General features: G+C 35.0%; 3 protein-coding genes across 4 annotated transcripts in view; all 3 read right to left on the reverse strand.

Moving 5' to 3' along the window:
- Positions 1 to 160: 160 nt before the first annotated feature.
- LOC106111916 (probable peroxisomal acyl-coenzyme A oxidase 1) lies at positions 161 to 9,799 on the reverse strand. 2 transcript variants are annotated; one of them, XM_013294119.1, is made up of 14 exons: positions 9,636 to 9,799; positions 4,967 to 5,092; positions 4,384 to 4,540; positions 4,067 to 4,229; positions 3,783 to 3,906; positions 3,460 to 3,704; positions 3,145 to 3,305; positions 2,739 to 2,901; positions 2,283 to 2,473; positions 1,624 to 1,773; positions 1,235 to 1,340; positions 1,004 to 1,156; positions 792 to 908; positions 161 to 498 (listed from the first exon to the last, which is right to left on the reverse strand). In XM_013294119.1, exons 2-14 carry the CDS (start codon positions 5,082 to 5,084, stop codon positions 352 to 354), a joined length of 1,995 nt encoding a protein of 664 aa, XP_013149573.1. In that variant the 5' UTR covers positions 5,085 to 5,092; positions 9,636 to 9,799; the 3' UTR covers positions 161 to 351. The 2 variants fall into 2 exon arrangements, with proteins under 2 accessions (XP_013149573.1, XP_013149572.1); XM_013294118.1 differs by having other exon boundaries at positions 9,325 to 9,799.
- Positions 9,800 to 9,899: 100 nt separating this feature from the next.
- On the reverse strand, positions 9,900 to 15,887 carry LOC106111915 (probable peroxisomal acyl-coenzyme A oxidase 1). Its single transcript, XM_013294117.1, has 13 exons — positions 15,688 to 15,887; positions 14,985 to 15,144; positions 14,741 to 14,909; positions 14,487 to 14,610; positions 14,166 to 14,410; positions 13,938 to 14,098; positions 13,404 to 13,566; positions 12,173 to 12,363; positions 11,340 to 11,489; positions 11,020 to 11,125; positions 10,558 to 10,710; positions 10,233 to 10,349; positions 9,900 to 10,126 (listed from the first exon to the last, which is right to left on the reverse strand). The coding sequence occupies exons 1-13, from the start codon at positions 15,803 to 15,805 to the stop codon at positions 9,983 to 9,985; spliced, it is 2,001 nt and encodes a 666-aa protein (XP_013149571.1). The 5' UTR covers positions 15,806 to 15,887; the 3' UTR covers positions 9,900 to 9,982.
- Positions 15,888 to 16,231: 344 nt separating this feature from the next.
- Positions 16,232 to 17,025, reverse strand: part of LOC106111889 (60S ribosomal protein L19) — a 4,647-nt gene continuing 3,853 nt past the window's right edge. The window contains exon 5 of the mRNA XM_013294080.1: positions 16,232 to 16,417. Coding sequence (XP_013149534.1) covers positions 16,282 to 16,417 — 136 coding nt within the window. The 3' untranslated portion in view covers positions 16,232 to 16,281. The remainder of the gene's footprint in view (positions 16,418 to 17,025) is intronic.

Genomic DNA, 17,025 nt, shown 5'->3' on the forward strand with positions numbered 1-17,025 from the left:
TATTTAAGTTATAAAAACGACTGTATAGAACTGGTTTTTGTTGTCACTTATCGTATTCCAGACACAGAAAATATTGTTTGCACTAAAAAATATAATATTTATTAAATCAATATATTTTATTTAAAACAAAATATATAAAACATTTATAACTTATCTAATCTAGTATTGAAGAGGAATGATTTGTTTGTTTGCATTGAAAAGGCGAAACTAATGTACCGATTACAAAAAATATTTCACTATTAGAAAGTTACATTAGTACTGACGAAAATTATACTATACTATAAGAAAAGATTATGACAAGTATAAATTTTTCACCCAGGAGAAGCAAGGGCGGATCACTAGTATATGCATTTACAGCTTGGCTTGTATCAGTAGGGGCTTGATGTACTTGTGGAAGCTCTGGTTGACGGGCTCCTTGTTGAGGGGACTCTTCATGGCTTCCTCCATCAGTCTCTCGTAGACACGACCGTCGTATGCACCGAGTGTTGAACACAGGATCTAAAACAATGTTATTTTTTATCTAGCCTCTCGCTCCCTCTCTATTCCTCTCTCGTATGTTAACGAAATTTAAATTACTCTACCCTTATGTAATAATTAAACACACTCTCATACAATGTCGCTGGAGCAGAAGGGGCAGCTCTCTGATTGGGACATCCAAAAATGTAATAAATAACATAACTAAAAAAGACCATGGTTGCCCCATCAGACCTAAAAACATATTATATCTCTGTTTCCTAAAAGTGATGAAGGGTATGACATGTTTTTAGCAGCGGAAACTGGTATGTAACTACCTCATCTCTGATATCGAACGCGTCAACAATTCCCACAGCATTGGGTCGAATGAGCGCCAACAATTCTTCATATCTGCTTTGCAAGCTGCTGATATCTTCTTTAGTTATAGTCGAATACTGCAAAGCATACATTTATTGGAAAACGTAAGTCGTAACTAAAAGCGTAAATTATTCATTTTTAATTATTTTTTGGAACTAATATATATTCTTACCATTAACATGTCGCCGCGTTTCTCTAAAGCCCAGTACTTAAGGTACAGTTCCGCTAACTGTTCCAAAACTATCGCCAAGTTAGGAGACACTGTCGATGATATTCTTTGTATCTCTTTCCAGAACATCTCACATAGAACAGCACGAGCATGCGCCTGGGATATAAAATGACAATATTTAAACAGAAAATACTTAAAATTAGGCTTAACGTTTGAGAATTTAGTCTATTTTACCTCACTGGCGATGATTAGCTGCACAGATGATAAATTCCAAGCATCTTCGTAATCCTTCCCCGACTTGACGTGACGGAACAAGGATTCACAAGCTTCTTTAGTCTTCCTAAAGCATAAGAAAATACGTTACGTAAATGAATTATTAGATCGTTAGAACAAACGTAATAATCAATTTAAAATTATAGTGTACTAGTTTTCAGCCGCGACTCCATCCGTGCGGAATTAAACGTGGAATTAAAAAAAAAAACAAAAGCAAGTAGCCTACGTATTCTTTCAGACTACCCTCCATCTATCTTTGCCAAATTTCATCAAGACCCGTTAAGCGGTTTAGGCTGCAAATCTAGATTTTCGCATGTATAATATTAGCAAGATTTCTCGTTACATCTTACCCCGCTGCGACAGATTGAAAGCCTCCAATGATACCTTCAGGCGTGTTCTGCCAGTTGTGGCTGCCACTCGTCAAGTACTTGGACAAGTAAGCCACAGTCGGCGTTAGACTTTTGCCCTCACTCGCTTGCTTGTAAGATTTTACCAGATATCTGAAAAGATAAAAAGCAATGACAATCAATTTCACTTCTTTCTATGTTCAACATACAAGACATGAAAGATTTTGAATATATCCAAATCTAAAAACTTACCACAAAAGAATTCTTAATTGTAATAAATTCATCCGTAACTATCGACCCACAAGGAAACGTGAATAAACATGAACGAAAACATATTCCCTATACAAAACTTTTTCGGCATATTTTAGCAAAACTACACTGTCTATTATAAGGTACATCAAATTTTTTTGGGTAGTTTTTAAATGAATTGTTTTACAGACGTTTTAACGTTCTCACAAAACTCTGTTCCGCACAGCCACGTTGTGAAATGGTCTTACCTCAGCGTTATTTTCAAACCAGTACGAGTTAAAGTCCTTCAAAAAGCGAGCGTGCCATTTCCTCAAAGACCGGCAACGTATTGCTTTTCCTCTGGTATTCCGAATGTCCATAGGTGTTCCGCCCGATTGCCCCCTTATTTTACATCTATTTAGATTTCAACTGACCTAGCAGTCTGCAACAACATGACAGTATGCTCTCCTTCGTATGTGACGGTGGCGGTGACGATGCCGTATATGATGGGCAGGTTGGAGGACTGCATGTAGCCGTGTCCGCCGCACGCGAAGCGGCACTGCTCCACGCACGCCGAGGCGTCCTTACTGCACACCGCCTTCAGGCAGCACGCTAGAGCGTGTAGCTACCAACCAAAGTAATAATCAAGATTTGGCTTTTTTTTTTTTCAAATGTTTTTAGTTAAGTTCATCTCAAAATTTAATCTAGGTTTGAGGTAGCTAAACAATTAAAATTTTTATCTTTGTACTTTTCAAGTTTTTAGTCGAGATAAAACTACCATTTTTATGATTCCTATTCTAAGTAGATATAATAATATCTATTTTACATTTTATATAGGGACGCAGCCTTAGCCGATGCTTTGATTTGTCGTGTGTAAATAGCATTCGTACCTCGGGTAGCTGGTCCATGTCCCCGCGGCGCATGTCCGCCACCACCCTGGTGTAGGCGGCCCACAGCCAGCGGCCCACGGTGCGGAAGGCGTGGCTCGTCGCCACCGCTATGAACAGCTTGTGCTGCTGCGTCACGTAGTCTAAGATTTGAGGCTCCGGCTCACTAATACAAAGTAATACGCTTTAATTTCCTTAAATTTTGAAACATTTAATTCTGACAATGCTTTTAAATCTGAGCATTGCTTTTGAACACAATTTTATCCCTAAAGAAAATGCGTATATGTCATAATCATCATCATCATCACCAGCTCACTATACGTCCCCACCGAGGGGCTCGGAGCCTACCCTAATAAGGGGTGACTAGGGCATATATGTAGGTATATAATTATCTGGTATGTAAACTCACTTAGGTTTGGGTTTAGACTGATGTCTGACGGCGGCGTAGCGCACGGCGATGGTGGCGGCGCGCGCCAGCTCGTACGCCACGTCCGCTACTATCGTGACTCGTACGAACACCATCGTGCCATACGTCAACTTGTCGTTCTTTGCTTTCACGTATGTACCGTCCTGTGAATTCCATAAAGTTATGAGATTGCAGAAAGAGCCCTGAACTACTTAGAGAATATTTCAATGATGGTTCTCCTAGTTTGTTTAAATTGCGTTTTTTTGATTAATTAAAATTTTAGGTAAAACTAAAAATTAGATTTCTATAGCAACAAACCTTTAAAACTTGGGAATTCTTCATAAGCATGTTCATTCTTGGAATTCGATAGTTTTCAAATCCAAGAAATCCATTGTTGGCGGTTTGGAATCCAAGTTTGGGTCCAATATCGCCCACTTTGATCCCAGGTAACGGCATATGAGTTTCTATATCACGTATTTGTACCAAAAAGGGGTGGATGCCGTGATTCTTTCCGTTGATGTATAATTGGGCCATTACTATGCAGTGGTTTACAGTTTGCGCCACTAAAAAAATCCGACAAACAATAATTAATATCAATTAGTTAAATTAAATACTCTTTGGTTTAGAAATTATATACTCACATCCTCCGGGCCACCATTTGTAAGATGTCAACTTGGGGCTATGCATGACAAATTCTTCAGTGTTAACGTCATACGTTGCGGTAGTCTCCAAACCTCTTAAAAACGTTCCGTGACCAAGTTCAGTCTGGAAAACATTGATAAATGTATTAAAAAGACACGGCGAATACAAACAGGTATATAAAGAAATACAAAGAGATCTTAACAATGCGTAATCTTTATTATTAAATGATAAAAATGCTGGTTACAATAAGAAAATAAAATCTGTTATGTAAGACGGGAGTTACCTGAGCATAAGTGCCGATCATTTGGCTGCCTTTTTTAAGCCATTCCTGCTGTTGTTCCTGAGAGGCTTGTGAGGCGAGCGTCGGTAGAAACATACCGAAGTGGAGCATGAACGGCGTTATGTCTTTAACCACGCCATTCACTATTTTGTAGTTATAAGATATTCTATAAAATAAAATAACATAAACCTGTGTAACACATAGGTTCTTACGTAAACTATCGCATGTTTGAAACGCCAATATTGCAAGACAAATTGTCAAACATTCAAATAATTAATTATGATGCATATTATTAACAGTAAATTTCTGTTAAAACATACCCATCGTCTTGACTTGGCTTAGTCTCTAGCAACCGTTTCATAAGCAACATATAGAGGATGCATCCCTTCCGCACAGAATTCTCATAGCGTTCTTTATGCCCTAGGTACTCTTCGGGAACTTCGTCTTTCAATTCCTTTATACTTAACACGTATTCCTCTAAAAATAACAGAAACATTAGAAACTTAACGGTTTTTCTTGTCGATACGATAGAAATAGAAACGAACAATCTTTTATATATTTATGTAAGGTTTGAATCTTTTTGTTTTATTGTTGTCCTTCTGCATTCTATGTAAGAATTATATTACAAATTAGCAGATAAATGATGATGGTTTTGACTATATTAAACTGTAGTAATAAACAGTAAGTAAAGTTACATTGTATCTATAACTAGCTGTTGCTCGCGACTTCGCTCACGTGAATTTAAAAAATAGCCTACGTTACTTATTGATAACGAGCTTTTTAATGGTGAAAGAATTTTTGATATCGGCCCAATTGTTTTTAAGTTATTACAATACATCTAAAAATACAAAATTACAAATCTTTCCTCTTTGTATTATTAGTATACATAGTTCTCTTGCTTACCAATCTTTTTCCTCTCCAACGTGTTATGTTTCCCGCCATCCACAAGATGTATCAATTCCTCAATATCAAATGTGCATTTCTTTCTCTCTTTGACCAAATCTTCGTTTATACCACTCATGTTGATATCTAAAAATCGACACCAATAAATGTTATAAGATTATTTTTAAATGTAACGTTTTTAAATTAAAGATATTTATTTCGCTTACTACTATTAGTTAAAAACCAACTGAAAATTGAATACAACATTTAATTAGCCACTTGATTGCTTGTTATTTTTTATTGATATTTTATAGTTAATATAAATATCTGTAAATACACGGAACGTGCACGATCACTCAATATAAAACGGTAATGAATAAGTTATACGTTTTGCAAAGGAAGTTAGAAAGAAACGCAATAAAGAGTTACGTCACTAACATTATTAGAATTAAAAGAATCATATTTTTACAGGTAAAATAAAACTAAATCTAACTAACATTATAAATGCGTAAATTAAGATAGGCGGATGAATGTCCTAACATACTGTAACTATACAGTTTGTACTCTAAATGGTTGTCGATGAAATTGGCATAGATGTAGTCTGTCTGAAAGAACGAATAGGCTACTTTTGTTTTAATAATACACTGACGGAGTCGCAGGCAAAATCTAGTTACGATATATGTTTGTATTGGCAGGATAAAGAGCTGGCTTTGGCTGTGGAAACACCAATGCACGAATTCCACCAAACGGTAAAAACATTAAAAAGTAAAATAAAGAATTTTATGAGCGACTTCGTTTACGTGAAATTTAAAAATATAGCCGATGTTACACAGAGATAACGTAGCTTTTTAATGTTAAAAGAATTTTTTAAATCGACCCAGTAGTTTTTGAGTTATTTCATACTAACAAAAATACAAATCTTGCCTCTTTATAATATTACGAGTAGTATAGACAACTTGTTGAGATTGAATGTGGATGGCTACAAAGGAAGAGGAAGACCGAAGAAAGTATGGATGGATTGTGTGAAGGAAGATATGCTTAAGAAAGGAGTGGATTCAGATATGACGGCTGATAGAGATGTATGGAAGAGCAGCACATACTGTGCCGACCCTCTATAAGGGATAAGGGCAAGTGGATGATGAGTATAGATAACTTGAAAATCTTTAAATTACTTCATGATGTGATTAAAAAAAGAAAGAAATTAGATAGAAACTAAACAACTTGATGAAAAAGCTTCAATGTTTTAGATACCTGTAACCCTCGTGAAATATAATAATTTCTCCATTATTTTATGGTACTAATTGCAACGATGCAATTGACTGCCGATAAGAGAAGCTAACAACACATTAGCATAGACTTCGATTAGTTGCAATCCTTAATGGATTCTTTGTTTATCAGATGCAGTATTTATTTTATAAGTCAAATATTGTTCGGTATCTTATTACGGTTTTAATGGCAACATAGAGTTTATAAGTCTAGATGTCTATAAGTCTATCATACTAATATTAAAAATGCGAAAGTTTAGATGGATGGATGTTAGAGTTTGTAACCCAAACGGCTGAACGGATTTTGATGAAATTTGGCATAGATGTAGAGGATAGTTTGAAAGAACACATAGGCTACATGATTTTTTTTTTAATTCCGCGCGGACAGGGTCGCAGGCGAAAGCTAGTAGGTCTATAAATTACATACCTACGAACTTAATTACTAACCATCTTATCCATACATGGTAAAGAAAAGGTTCTTCACCTAAATACTACAAGTTACAAGTTTAGTCATAGGAAATAAGTACCTACATAAGTTAATTGAACGCACAAACCGTTACTCATAATAATAATATTTTCGAGTAAGTCGGGACATTACCATTAACGATAATTTTATACTTAAGTTTTTTACCATCCATACGTTGAATTAATTAACGCCTCGATCACATTGAAGTTGTATTTTTGTCTAAACTATCGCACAAATGTTTAGTCGCGTTTTGATTCTTATGACCTTACTAGCTTTCGCCCGCGACTCAGTCCGCTTAGAATAAAAAAAAAAAAGTGAGTAGCCTCTGTATCATACTATTCTCTTCATCTATGTCAAATTTCATAGCGATCCAGCCGTTAAGGCTACAAACATCCATCCATCCATCCATCTAAACTTTCGCATTTATAATATTAGTATGATATGGATGTTCGCACACTACTCGAGTTTTAGTTGTGTACTAAACAGTTGAATGGGCTACGAAGCAATCGACAATCGCACAACAGTTGTGTGATATTTTAGTCTGAGGTGCGCCGGCACTTAGTATATTTGAAGATAAATAGCCCGGTAAGAAAGGTGCTGCGTCTAGTTCTGTCAGAATATATATGGAAAAAATAGGTATAAAAGAGGGCGTTAGTGAGCTATCATAATATAGTTTCACTTATGACTACCGGGACATATAATTTGGTGGTCTATGTATATGACAGAGTTTTTATTGGTTAAGAAACGTCTTGAGTGGAACTAGTCAGCCATATTTATTATGGTCTTATTCTTAGTAGTTTTTATATCTATTTTACATTTTTTGATTAAGGAGGACACAACTAAGGAGACAACTTTCCCCGCTCTTAACTTCCTGGCGACCCCTGGTCTCGATAGTTTTCAGGTTAGATTTCTCTTGCTCTATGTTTCCTTACTAGGCGATTGCGAAAGGACGCCCCTTTAGAATCCGCTTCGGTTTCGTATTTCAATGTGATGAGCGTGAAATAACGTAAGTAACTATTTAACGCGCTAAGAAAAAACATTAAAATTGAGTATTTTAACTATAGTTAGTAAGTTTTTTTTGACCAGACGAAATTACCCGCGAAAATAAAATTCTTCTTCAATGATTGTGCGTAGTTAATAGTATACTTACACGTGCGTAAATAACACAAAAATGTACCTACATGTGAGTCTGTGCAAAATTTTATACCTTTTTAGCTGTGGCCCGAATCTACTGTTAGGAATAAAATTAGTACCGTGCTATAGAATTGGCGCAACTCTAGATTATCGGCATAAACGTCACGTCCCTAGCTGACAGCTGTCAATGTCACTAGAAGTATGGATAGATTTGGCGCGCATCCCAAGTCTTGACGAGAAGTATTGCTCTGAGTTAAAAGCGACAGTATCAATTAAATAAGTTGTCTAATACTACCTACGTGCGAAATTCATTTATTAAAGATATTGAGAAACCGTGTAAAACACAAAAGCACATTTTTTGGGAATTAATAATTATAGTAACTTATGAGTTGTGGGTTTTTTCATACTGTGTTCTTTAAAACCACTTTTTTTTCCATGCCAAATAATATTGCCAAAAACACAAATATAGCAGTTTAAAATACAATGGCTTAATTGTGCATTCTCAGAGTAATATTAGGTTAACTTCAGGAGAATTATTTTAGATAATATATTGCGGTCAATTAATACCTATGTAAAGTCTTAACGGTGATGCCCCTCGCACTGCGATTTATAGAAGCATAAACCCAACATAGAAACCCACGGTAACAAATTATCCCAATTGACCTATTGATTTATAAACAATGGAATTTGGAACACAAATTGGCATTCAGCCGATACACAAATAGACTCGCATATTTTAGATATTTATTTACAAGCAAATCTAAATCAAGCACTACAAACCGTTAAACTCAAAATTTAATAAAATTGTAAATAAAAAACACCTCACCTTAACTGTGAAAATGTACAAATGTAAACAATTAAAACGACACATTCTTGCATATTTAAGCAGATATGTTGATAAATAAAATGATATACTATCAAGACAGCAGGTACCCCGCGGCTGATAAACTCAAATATTTAATAATATAACGTTACAAAACATAAGAACATCTTATCATAAGCATTCGGAGCATGATATTATTCTAACTTCTAACTCTCCAGTACAAAGTACAAATTAGTCGCCTGACTTCTATGACTTTTCCACCGTGTTTTGTGTTTTAAACAAGTACTGTGCCACTTTTTAGGCAAAGACAAAAGGGAGGCTCCCACTACCATTTTTTCTAGATATGTTACAGTACTCTTTGAGGCGTATTTCTCTCTTCCTAAAGATGGACAGTAAAGCATTTTTGAGTGTTAATCAAAAGAACTTTTCATTTCATTCAAAAATGTCTTCAGTGCCATCTGTGATACATTGGAGTAAAATGTTACCTTGTAATATAAATAAGCGCCATCTATCAGAGCAAAACTCAGTTTTTCAGTGCATTATGGAGAGGACGGCAATATAAATGTGATTGATATAATTGGTCATTATTATAGCCAGCGACGTATGTGTGTGTTCCATCTTATTTGATTTTATTCTTTTGTGTCCTGTCTGTTATAGTTATAGTGCTTATAATAATTATATACGTACGTACCTTATTTAAGAACTATAAAGATCTAAAAATATATCTTTTAACTCACTAAATACGCAATTCGTAAACACTGTTAACTTTCGGAATGTAGGACAAAGTGTTTTCTCAATTTCTACTCTGAGTACGTAACGAATTATTTACGAAACTTGTATTTTACTACGTGACTGTATGTTAGCACTGTGAATGGTTCACGTTAAGACGATGTCTGTTTTTTTCGCAGAAGTTAGTGTTTTTGTGAATGTTTTAAACAATCCAATGCAAAGTGCAAACACACAGTAATTTATTATACATGTTTTAAACATGAAGCAACTTACGTGCAACTCGGTCGACCTTTGTAACTAATCTATCTAACGATAAAGTGGTTTCTGTGCTCTTATTTGCCAATAAAATTGAACCTAACCTCAAAATTCAATTTGATATTTTACTTCTATGTTTTTGTGTTAAAGTAATGAATATGGAATGAATATTAGGGTATATGGATACCTAAATTGTAAATAAATATACAACATGCAATTCTATCATTATTTTATTATAATTTTATTGCAATTGCAAACAATAGGTTAATAAGACCTTGTAAATATGTAAAAATGAAAATGCAATTTAATGAAATCGAAAAATATGTTTTATAAAATAATAAATCACAGTTTAATATATCATGATATCACAATTTTCCTTGCATGAAAGGTTTTAAATATTTATGGAAGGTGTGGTTGACAGGCTCAGCATTGAGCGGACTCTTCATAGCTTCTTCCATCAGACGCTCGTAAACTCTACCATCGTAAGACCCCAGCGTTGATTGCAACATCTAAAACAAAGTTAATTCATGAAATCTCCAACTAATTATTAATTTATTAAACCTTGTGAGATCTTGAGCAAATATAGAATAAATATTGTCTTTGGAAGTAACTTACTTCGTCTCGTAAATCAAATGCATCAACCAAACCGACTGCGTTCGGCCTTAATTTTGTCAACGTCTCTTCGTACCACAATCGTAACAATTCAACTTCCTTTTGAGAAATCGGCGTGTACTGAAAGAAAATAAACTGATTGAAATAATAAAATAAACGATTTATTTTATGAACTGGTTCCTAAAGTTTTAAAAAGCAAAATAAACTGGATTGTCACTATAATTTCTGTAAACTAAATACAAAATCTTCATGCCTAAATGATATTATTCAGTTAAAATTTATTTATTGATAAATTTAGTTAAAATTAGTCATAAAAGTACTATATTACCAATAGTAAATCGCTTAGTTTTTCCAATGCCCAATAAACGCAATATAACTCCACGAGCTGGTATAGAACATCCTTCAGTTGCGGCGACACTGTCCTCGACATTTCCTGCACTTCTTCCAAGAAAGTCGACATTATTATAACTCTACAATGTGCCTAAAATAATAACAAATAATTAATATCCAGAATATAGGAATAGTACCTTTTTATAATGTTAACAACAACAAGCCATGAACATCCAAATTTCAGAGGAACAGAAGCGTTGCCTTTGGTAATACGCTCTCTTGAAGGACTCTAAGGCGTTTTCTTCGATAAAATCCTTTAAAAGTCGTATTGGTTTGGAAATACCACCGATAACAGATACGAGGATGAACAGAATTTTGCAATCTGTCTATTTGTACTATGTATCATTTTTTTAATTATTCAAGTAATTATTTAGTTTGATTTATATATAGTTTCACGTACTTCAGCGGCGGCGACCAACTGCACTGATGTCATGTTCCAAGCATCTTCAAATGACATACCTCTGTTCACCCTGTTCGTCATTACTGTAACACACTGGCCAATCTTCCTACAAACATTTGTTACATTACATTCAGCTGTTTAGGGTACAAACTCTGACATCCATCCATCCATCTAAACTAAGTAAAATTCTATATACATGTCTCTGGAAAAATAAGCAAATCGTCCAATTTGAGTTACTTCAAAGCCATTGTGGCTATTTCTGTCAACTACCTTATCCTAAACCCTTTAAAATGATAACACTTTTACTTAACCCTGCATACCTCATAGCGACTACTTGAAATCCCCGTATAATTCCATCCGTAGTGTTGGACCAACTATCGCAAAACCCATCAGCTGCTGCCGACTTCAGATACGCGACTGTCGGCGTCAGGGTCTTCGAGTCCAATTGTTGATATGTCTTTACTAAAAATCTGAAAGTATAATTATAGCCTAATAACGAATGCATTGTTTTGTTATAATCTTTACAGATACGCTAAATTTAATAATATTGGTTTGAATTCTGAGTAAAGGTCTTTTCTCTAAGAATATTACTTTCTGGAATATCTACATACTAATATTATAAAGAGGAAAGATTTGTATTTTTGTATGTATTGAAATAACTCAAAAACTACTGGGCCGATTAAAATAATTCTTTCACCGTTTGAAAGGTTATTTATCTGTGAGTAACATAGGCTATATTTATGACCGACTTCCCAAAAGAAGGAGGTACTCAATTCGTCTGTATGTTTTTTTTTTTATTTTTTAATGTGTGTTCGGCATAACTCCGCCGCTAGTGGACCGATTTTGATAATTCTTTTTATGTCCGAAAGGTAATGCTTGCAGGTGGGTCCCATTTTTTTAGTTGATTTTTATTATTACTAATACTGAGGAACTATTAATAAACAGCGTATTTCTGGTCCGTGGCGTTAAAAAATCACTATATTTTCACGTTATTAATTGTTAAACATGGCTTAACTCACGTGAAAAATTCGGTATATACACCGACCTGTTTATTACCGATATGTATTAGGTTATTTTATAATTCTAGTATGATGTCTCACATAAGTTTTTATTAGTTAACTTTCTAGAATTAATATCTATTTTAAAGTGTAACCTGGCAGTCTGCAGTAGTAGAACTGTGTTCTCGCCCTCGTATGTGCAAGCGGCAGTGACGAGGCCGTATGTAAGTGGTAAGCTGGACGACATCATGTAGCCGTGTCCTCCGCACGCGAGGCGGCAGCGCTCCACGCATGCCGCTGTGTCCGCCGTAGTGACTGCTTTCAAACAACAAGCTAGTGCATGTAACTGAAAAGGTTTGTTATTGGCACGTTAATCATCATCAGCTCACTATAAGTCCCCACCGAAGGGCTCGGAGCATACCCTAAGTTAGGGTGATTAGGCCATAGTCAACCACTCTGGCCCAGAGCGGGTTGGTTGACTTCACACATATGTTTGAATTTCTTCACCGATACGTGCAGGTTGCATCACGACGTTAATACTGGTTTTAATTTCCTAAGTAAATATGTATGGACTGTGTGAAAGAGGATATGCTTGGGAAGGGAGTGGATTCAGATATGACGGCTCATAGAAATGTATGGAAGAGCATATACTGCGCCGATCATCCGTAGAGACAAGGGCAAGTTGATGATGACAACAAGGTAAAAGTGAGAAGCCTTAACGAAGTTGATTGTAAACTATTTAATTAAATAATTTAAGCTTCGTACCAACTCTTTGTCTAAGTTTAAAGTATGTTTGTTAACTAAATCTAAATAAAAACACCGAAATAATTATTAGTCATTAAAAAAATACGTAACATAATGGATAAAAAGTGATACGATGGTCAACGAATAGTTAATTACAATCTTTAACATACAAACAATATGGGTCACGTCAGGTCGAACGTTTGCTCCCGAATAACATTTAATATTATTCTCTTTACTCTTTAATCGTCTATGTTTTTTTTTAACTTTTAGTAAAATAAATAAAAATCCTTTTAGTATTATTATTGATTCAATTAATTTGATTATATTTTATTTGGGTTACATTTTAGTGCGTAGATCAACAAATTAATTAATCATTTGCTCGCCACTCTCCATTGCAACCCAATATCCTCTCAAACATACATATACCACTTTAGAAAATATGAAAAGAGGTCCATATGATATGCGTAGAAACCATAATCTCAGTACATTCACCTTAATTGATAACTTATTGACCTCATGCAAGCAGGTCACTGTTTAAATTTTAACAACATGTCAAAGAAATATTTGTAGCATAAATATAAATTTTAAATTTACTGAGAACTAATTACGATAAAATGGTAGTGAAATTATATTAACACTTACTTCAGGCAGTCGCTGCATATTTCCTTCGACGAGCTGTTCATTGACCTCGTTGAATGTCACCCAGAGCTTGTTGGCGGTGATGCGGAAGGCGTGCGCGGCCGCCACGCACACCAGCAGCTTGTGCTGCTGCGTCACATAGTCCAAGATCTGACACTCGGCTTCACTGTACCAATATAAAAAAAATCTAGCGTCTAAAAATCCTCGATGAGATTTCCTTCAGGTTAATATGTTTCAGTAAACTATTAAATAAAACATAGAAAATTATTTGAATTTGAACATTCATTTTTTTAGAACAGTAAGGGTGTAACTGGTGAACGATTGTCGATTGTTTCGCTACAAATCCATCTGTTTAGTTCCACAACCGAAAATCGAGTAGTGTGCACTCCTCCATATAAGGTCATAGGAATCAAAGCAAGACTAAACAGTTGTGCGATAGTTTAGTTTCAGGTGTTCATACGCTCTAAAGATCACAAGAGCACAGTTAAGCATGTTTTAGTTTTGAAACAAGTGAAATAAATTTTGAATTCAACATACCCGGCTTTTAATTGACATTGTCGTCTCACTGCTGAGAATCTGATTGCGATCGTTACCGCCTTGGACAAATAGTTAACCATGTCAAACACGATGACAACCCTAACAAACACCATGGCACCATAATTCAACTTACTGTGCCGAGATTTAACGTAAGTACCATCCTAAAATAAATATACCAATTTTAATAATCTTCTTGTTAAATGATGGAAAGGTCTAAACATTACTTACTTCTAAAACTTGTGCATGTTTCATCAACATGTTAGTTCTCGGTATCCTAAAGTTATCGAAACCCAGGAATCCATTATTGACCGCATTCAAGCCTAATTTCGCGCCAATCTCACCGATTTTTAATCCAGGCAAAGGCATGTGAGTTTCTTCATCTCTAACTTGTATGATAAAAGAATGGATGCCATGGCATTGTCCTTTTGTGTACAACTGAGCTACTACGATACAATAATTTGCGGTTTGACCAACTGGAAAATTACAAATGGTGATAGAAATGACGAGTGACCATGTCCATAGCATAATAGTATATTATGGTATACTTACGTCCTCCAGGCCACCATTTGTATGCGGTGAGTGTGGGGCTGTGCAGCACGAACTGCTTTGCAGCCGCGTCGTATGTCGCCGTCGTCTCCAGACCGCGGATGAACGTGCCGTGACCTAACTCCGTCTGAAAAAAACAAAAGCCAAATACAAATACCGTCTGTCATTCTAAAAGCAGATGAATAATTCTAAACTTAAAAATATATCATGATTTTGTAACGTATCATTCAGATAATAGAGAACATAGTTTTACTGACTTGAGCGTAACTACCGATGATACTGCAATTCCAAGCACGAGGCAGCCATTTCTCTTGCTGCTCCTCATTACCCTGATTCAAAATGGCCGGCATGAACATGATATAATGCAGTCCTAGTGGGGAACCATCCCTTAGCACGGACGATCCAAGAAGACCTCCGACCACGTCCCTAGTCATTCAAAAAGTCTTAATTTTCCCTTTGAAAAAATGAATAGAAAAAAAATCTGAAGCTATTTATAATTACCTGTAATTACTTATACTTGTCTTCCCCTCTTCCTGCATTTTTCGTACCAAACTAAACGCAATAACGGAATTTCTGATAGCATTTTCATATCTCTCCTTGTGACTGAGATACTCTTCTGGAACTCCGTCGAATACCTCTCTTTTACTAAGCATTACATTTTCTAAAACAATGATTTTAATATTAAAAATATCCTTCATATTCTTCCCTTCCTTTCTTATTTTCTACCTTGTTTTACTCACTATTTCCGGCCTTTGAGTATTAGGCTTCGATCTCCAATAACAACACAAAGCCAATTAGCTAAAAATGTATTTAAAAATAATGTCTTCTCTCGACGTTACTTATTTGTGTAATATTACGAGTACTTAATAATTATTGGAAAATTCCAAAACCGGTACAGCAACATGTAAGACACTTATAGAAACACAATGATAGATTGAATCGAAGCAATGTTCTTTTAGTAACAAGAATAGATAATTCTTAAAATGGAATTATTACGTTAAAATTATTGAAACAGTTGCTTCAAAAATGAAACGAATTTTCGAAACATGTTTATAAATTGCGAAGTCGGTTACATAAACTATCTTGCAATTAAGAAGTTTATTTAAAATTATGAGTGAACGTGAATTTTTGCGCGTATTTTTTTTATTTGTTTGACCACTTCACTACTACTAATTTAAAAATATTAATTTAGCTAACAAATTACCTCTATCTTTTCTTTCTCTTGTTTTCTCTGGTCCTCCGTCAATCAAAGTCGTTAATTCTTGAATATTGAACGTACATTTGTCACGTTCTCTTTGCAAATCTTGGTTGATTTTATTCATATTTTACTATGCGTTTAGTTACGAATAAGACGTTACACGGCGTTAGCGGTTTATTACGGTCAGACGCGTCTACACAACACTAGGTCTATTCGATACTGACTTGACTGCATACTTTCACATGAGTGACCTTAAAACACTCGTCGCGTTCAGGTCAAACATTTTAATGTGACAGACATCATGTTTATTGCTATTTAAAAAATGATCTAGAGAAAATGTTTAATTTTGTTTTTATTGCACTTTATGGATTTGTGAATTTGCGATCACTACGGAATGCGAATGCCGGAAAGTTGCCCTCAGAGTTAGAAGAGTAATTATCCGGCCAGTAATTATTTTCGATACACTCCATGGCAATAGACCATGCAATATTTAGTATAGAAGAAAAATTTACTATTTTTTATTCAAAATTACGCAAATAAAAGACAGCGATGGATTCAAAGTATTTATTGAATCATTTTTTTACAATAGGGTACTTAGAATTACTTCTTAGCGGTGACGGCGGCTTCATCCTCGCGGGCGAAGGACTGCAGAAGCTCCTCCTTCTTGGCGGCGATGCGCTCCTCGCGCCGCTTGCGGGCCTCCTTCACCTTGTTACGACGGGCCTCAGCCTGGTCGCTATACAAAAAATAGTTAATTAAAAAAAAAATGGTAGTCCTAACTTTTAGGCCGTGGTCACAAAACACGCGATGGGTACAGTGGGCTAAAATGTCGTCAAACATAGACATTTTCATATGATGTTTTGAATGTCTATGTAAGCTGATATTTTAGCCCACTGTGCAAACGGTATACGCTAAGTCGCGGGCTACAGCTAGTACATCATATATGCAATGGTTCAGGGTAAACAATCATAACAACATACAGGAAATATTATCATAATATCATCACTTTCATTCTCTTTGAACATAGCAATAATTTTCTTTACAGATGTTAAAATTCTTTCAACTCCGTAAAAAAATCGCAGCCTAATAAAGACGTAAATAAGGTTTTATTTACAGTAATATTAAGTATTTAATTAACATGTCAAATAAATAGATAAGTGAATATAATGAAGGTAAATCAACATAATTGATACCTTGTCTAAAGTGTTAACTACCGTAATAATTTTATAATGATTTAAAATTATGAATACTACAAAAAAACTTTTTAATAAAAAAACAAAACCGACTTCCAAACAAAATACACTAAAAACAAAACAAAATGCACTAAAAACAAAACAAAATATT

This window comes from Papilio polytes, unplaced genomic scaffold (assembly GCF_000836215.1).
Source record: "Papilio polytes unplaced genomic scaffold, Ppol_1.0 DF824146.1, whole genome shotgun sequence".
NCBI classification, from domain to species: domain Eukaryota; kingdom Metazoa; phylum Arthropoda; class Insecta; order Lepidoptera; family Papilionidae; genus Papilio; species Papilio polytes.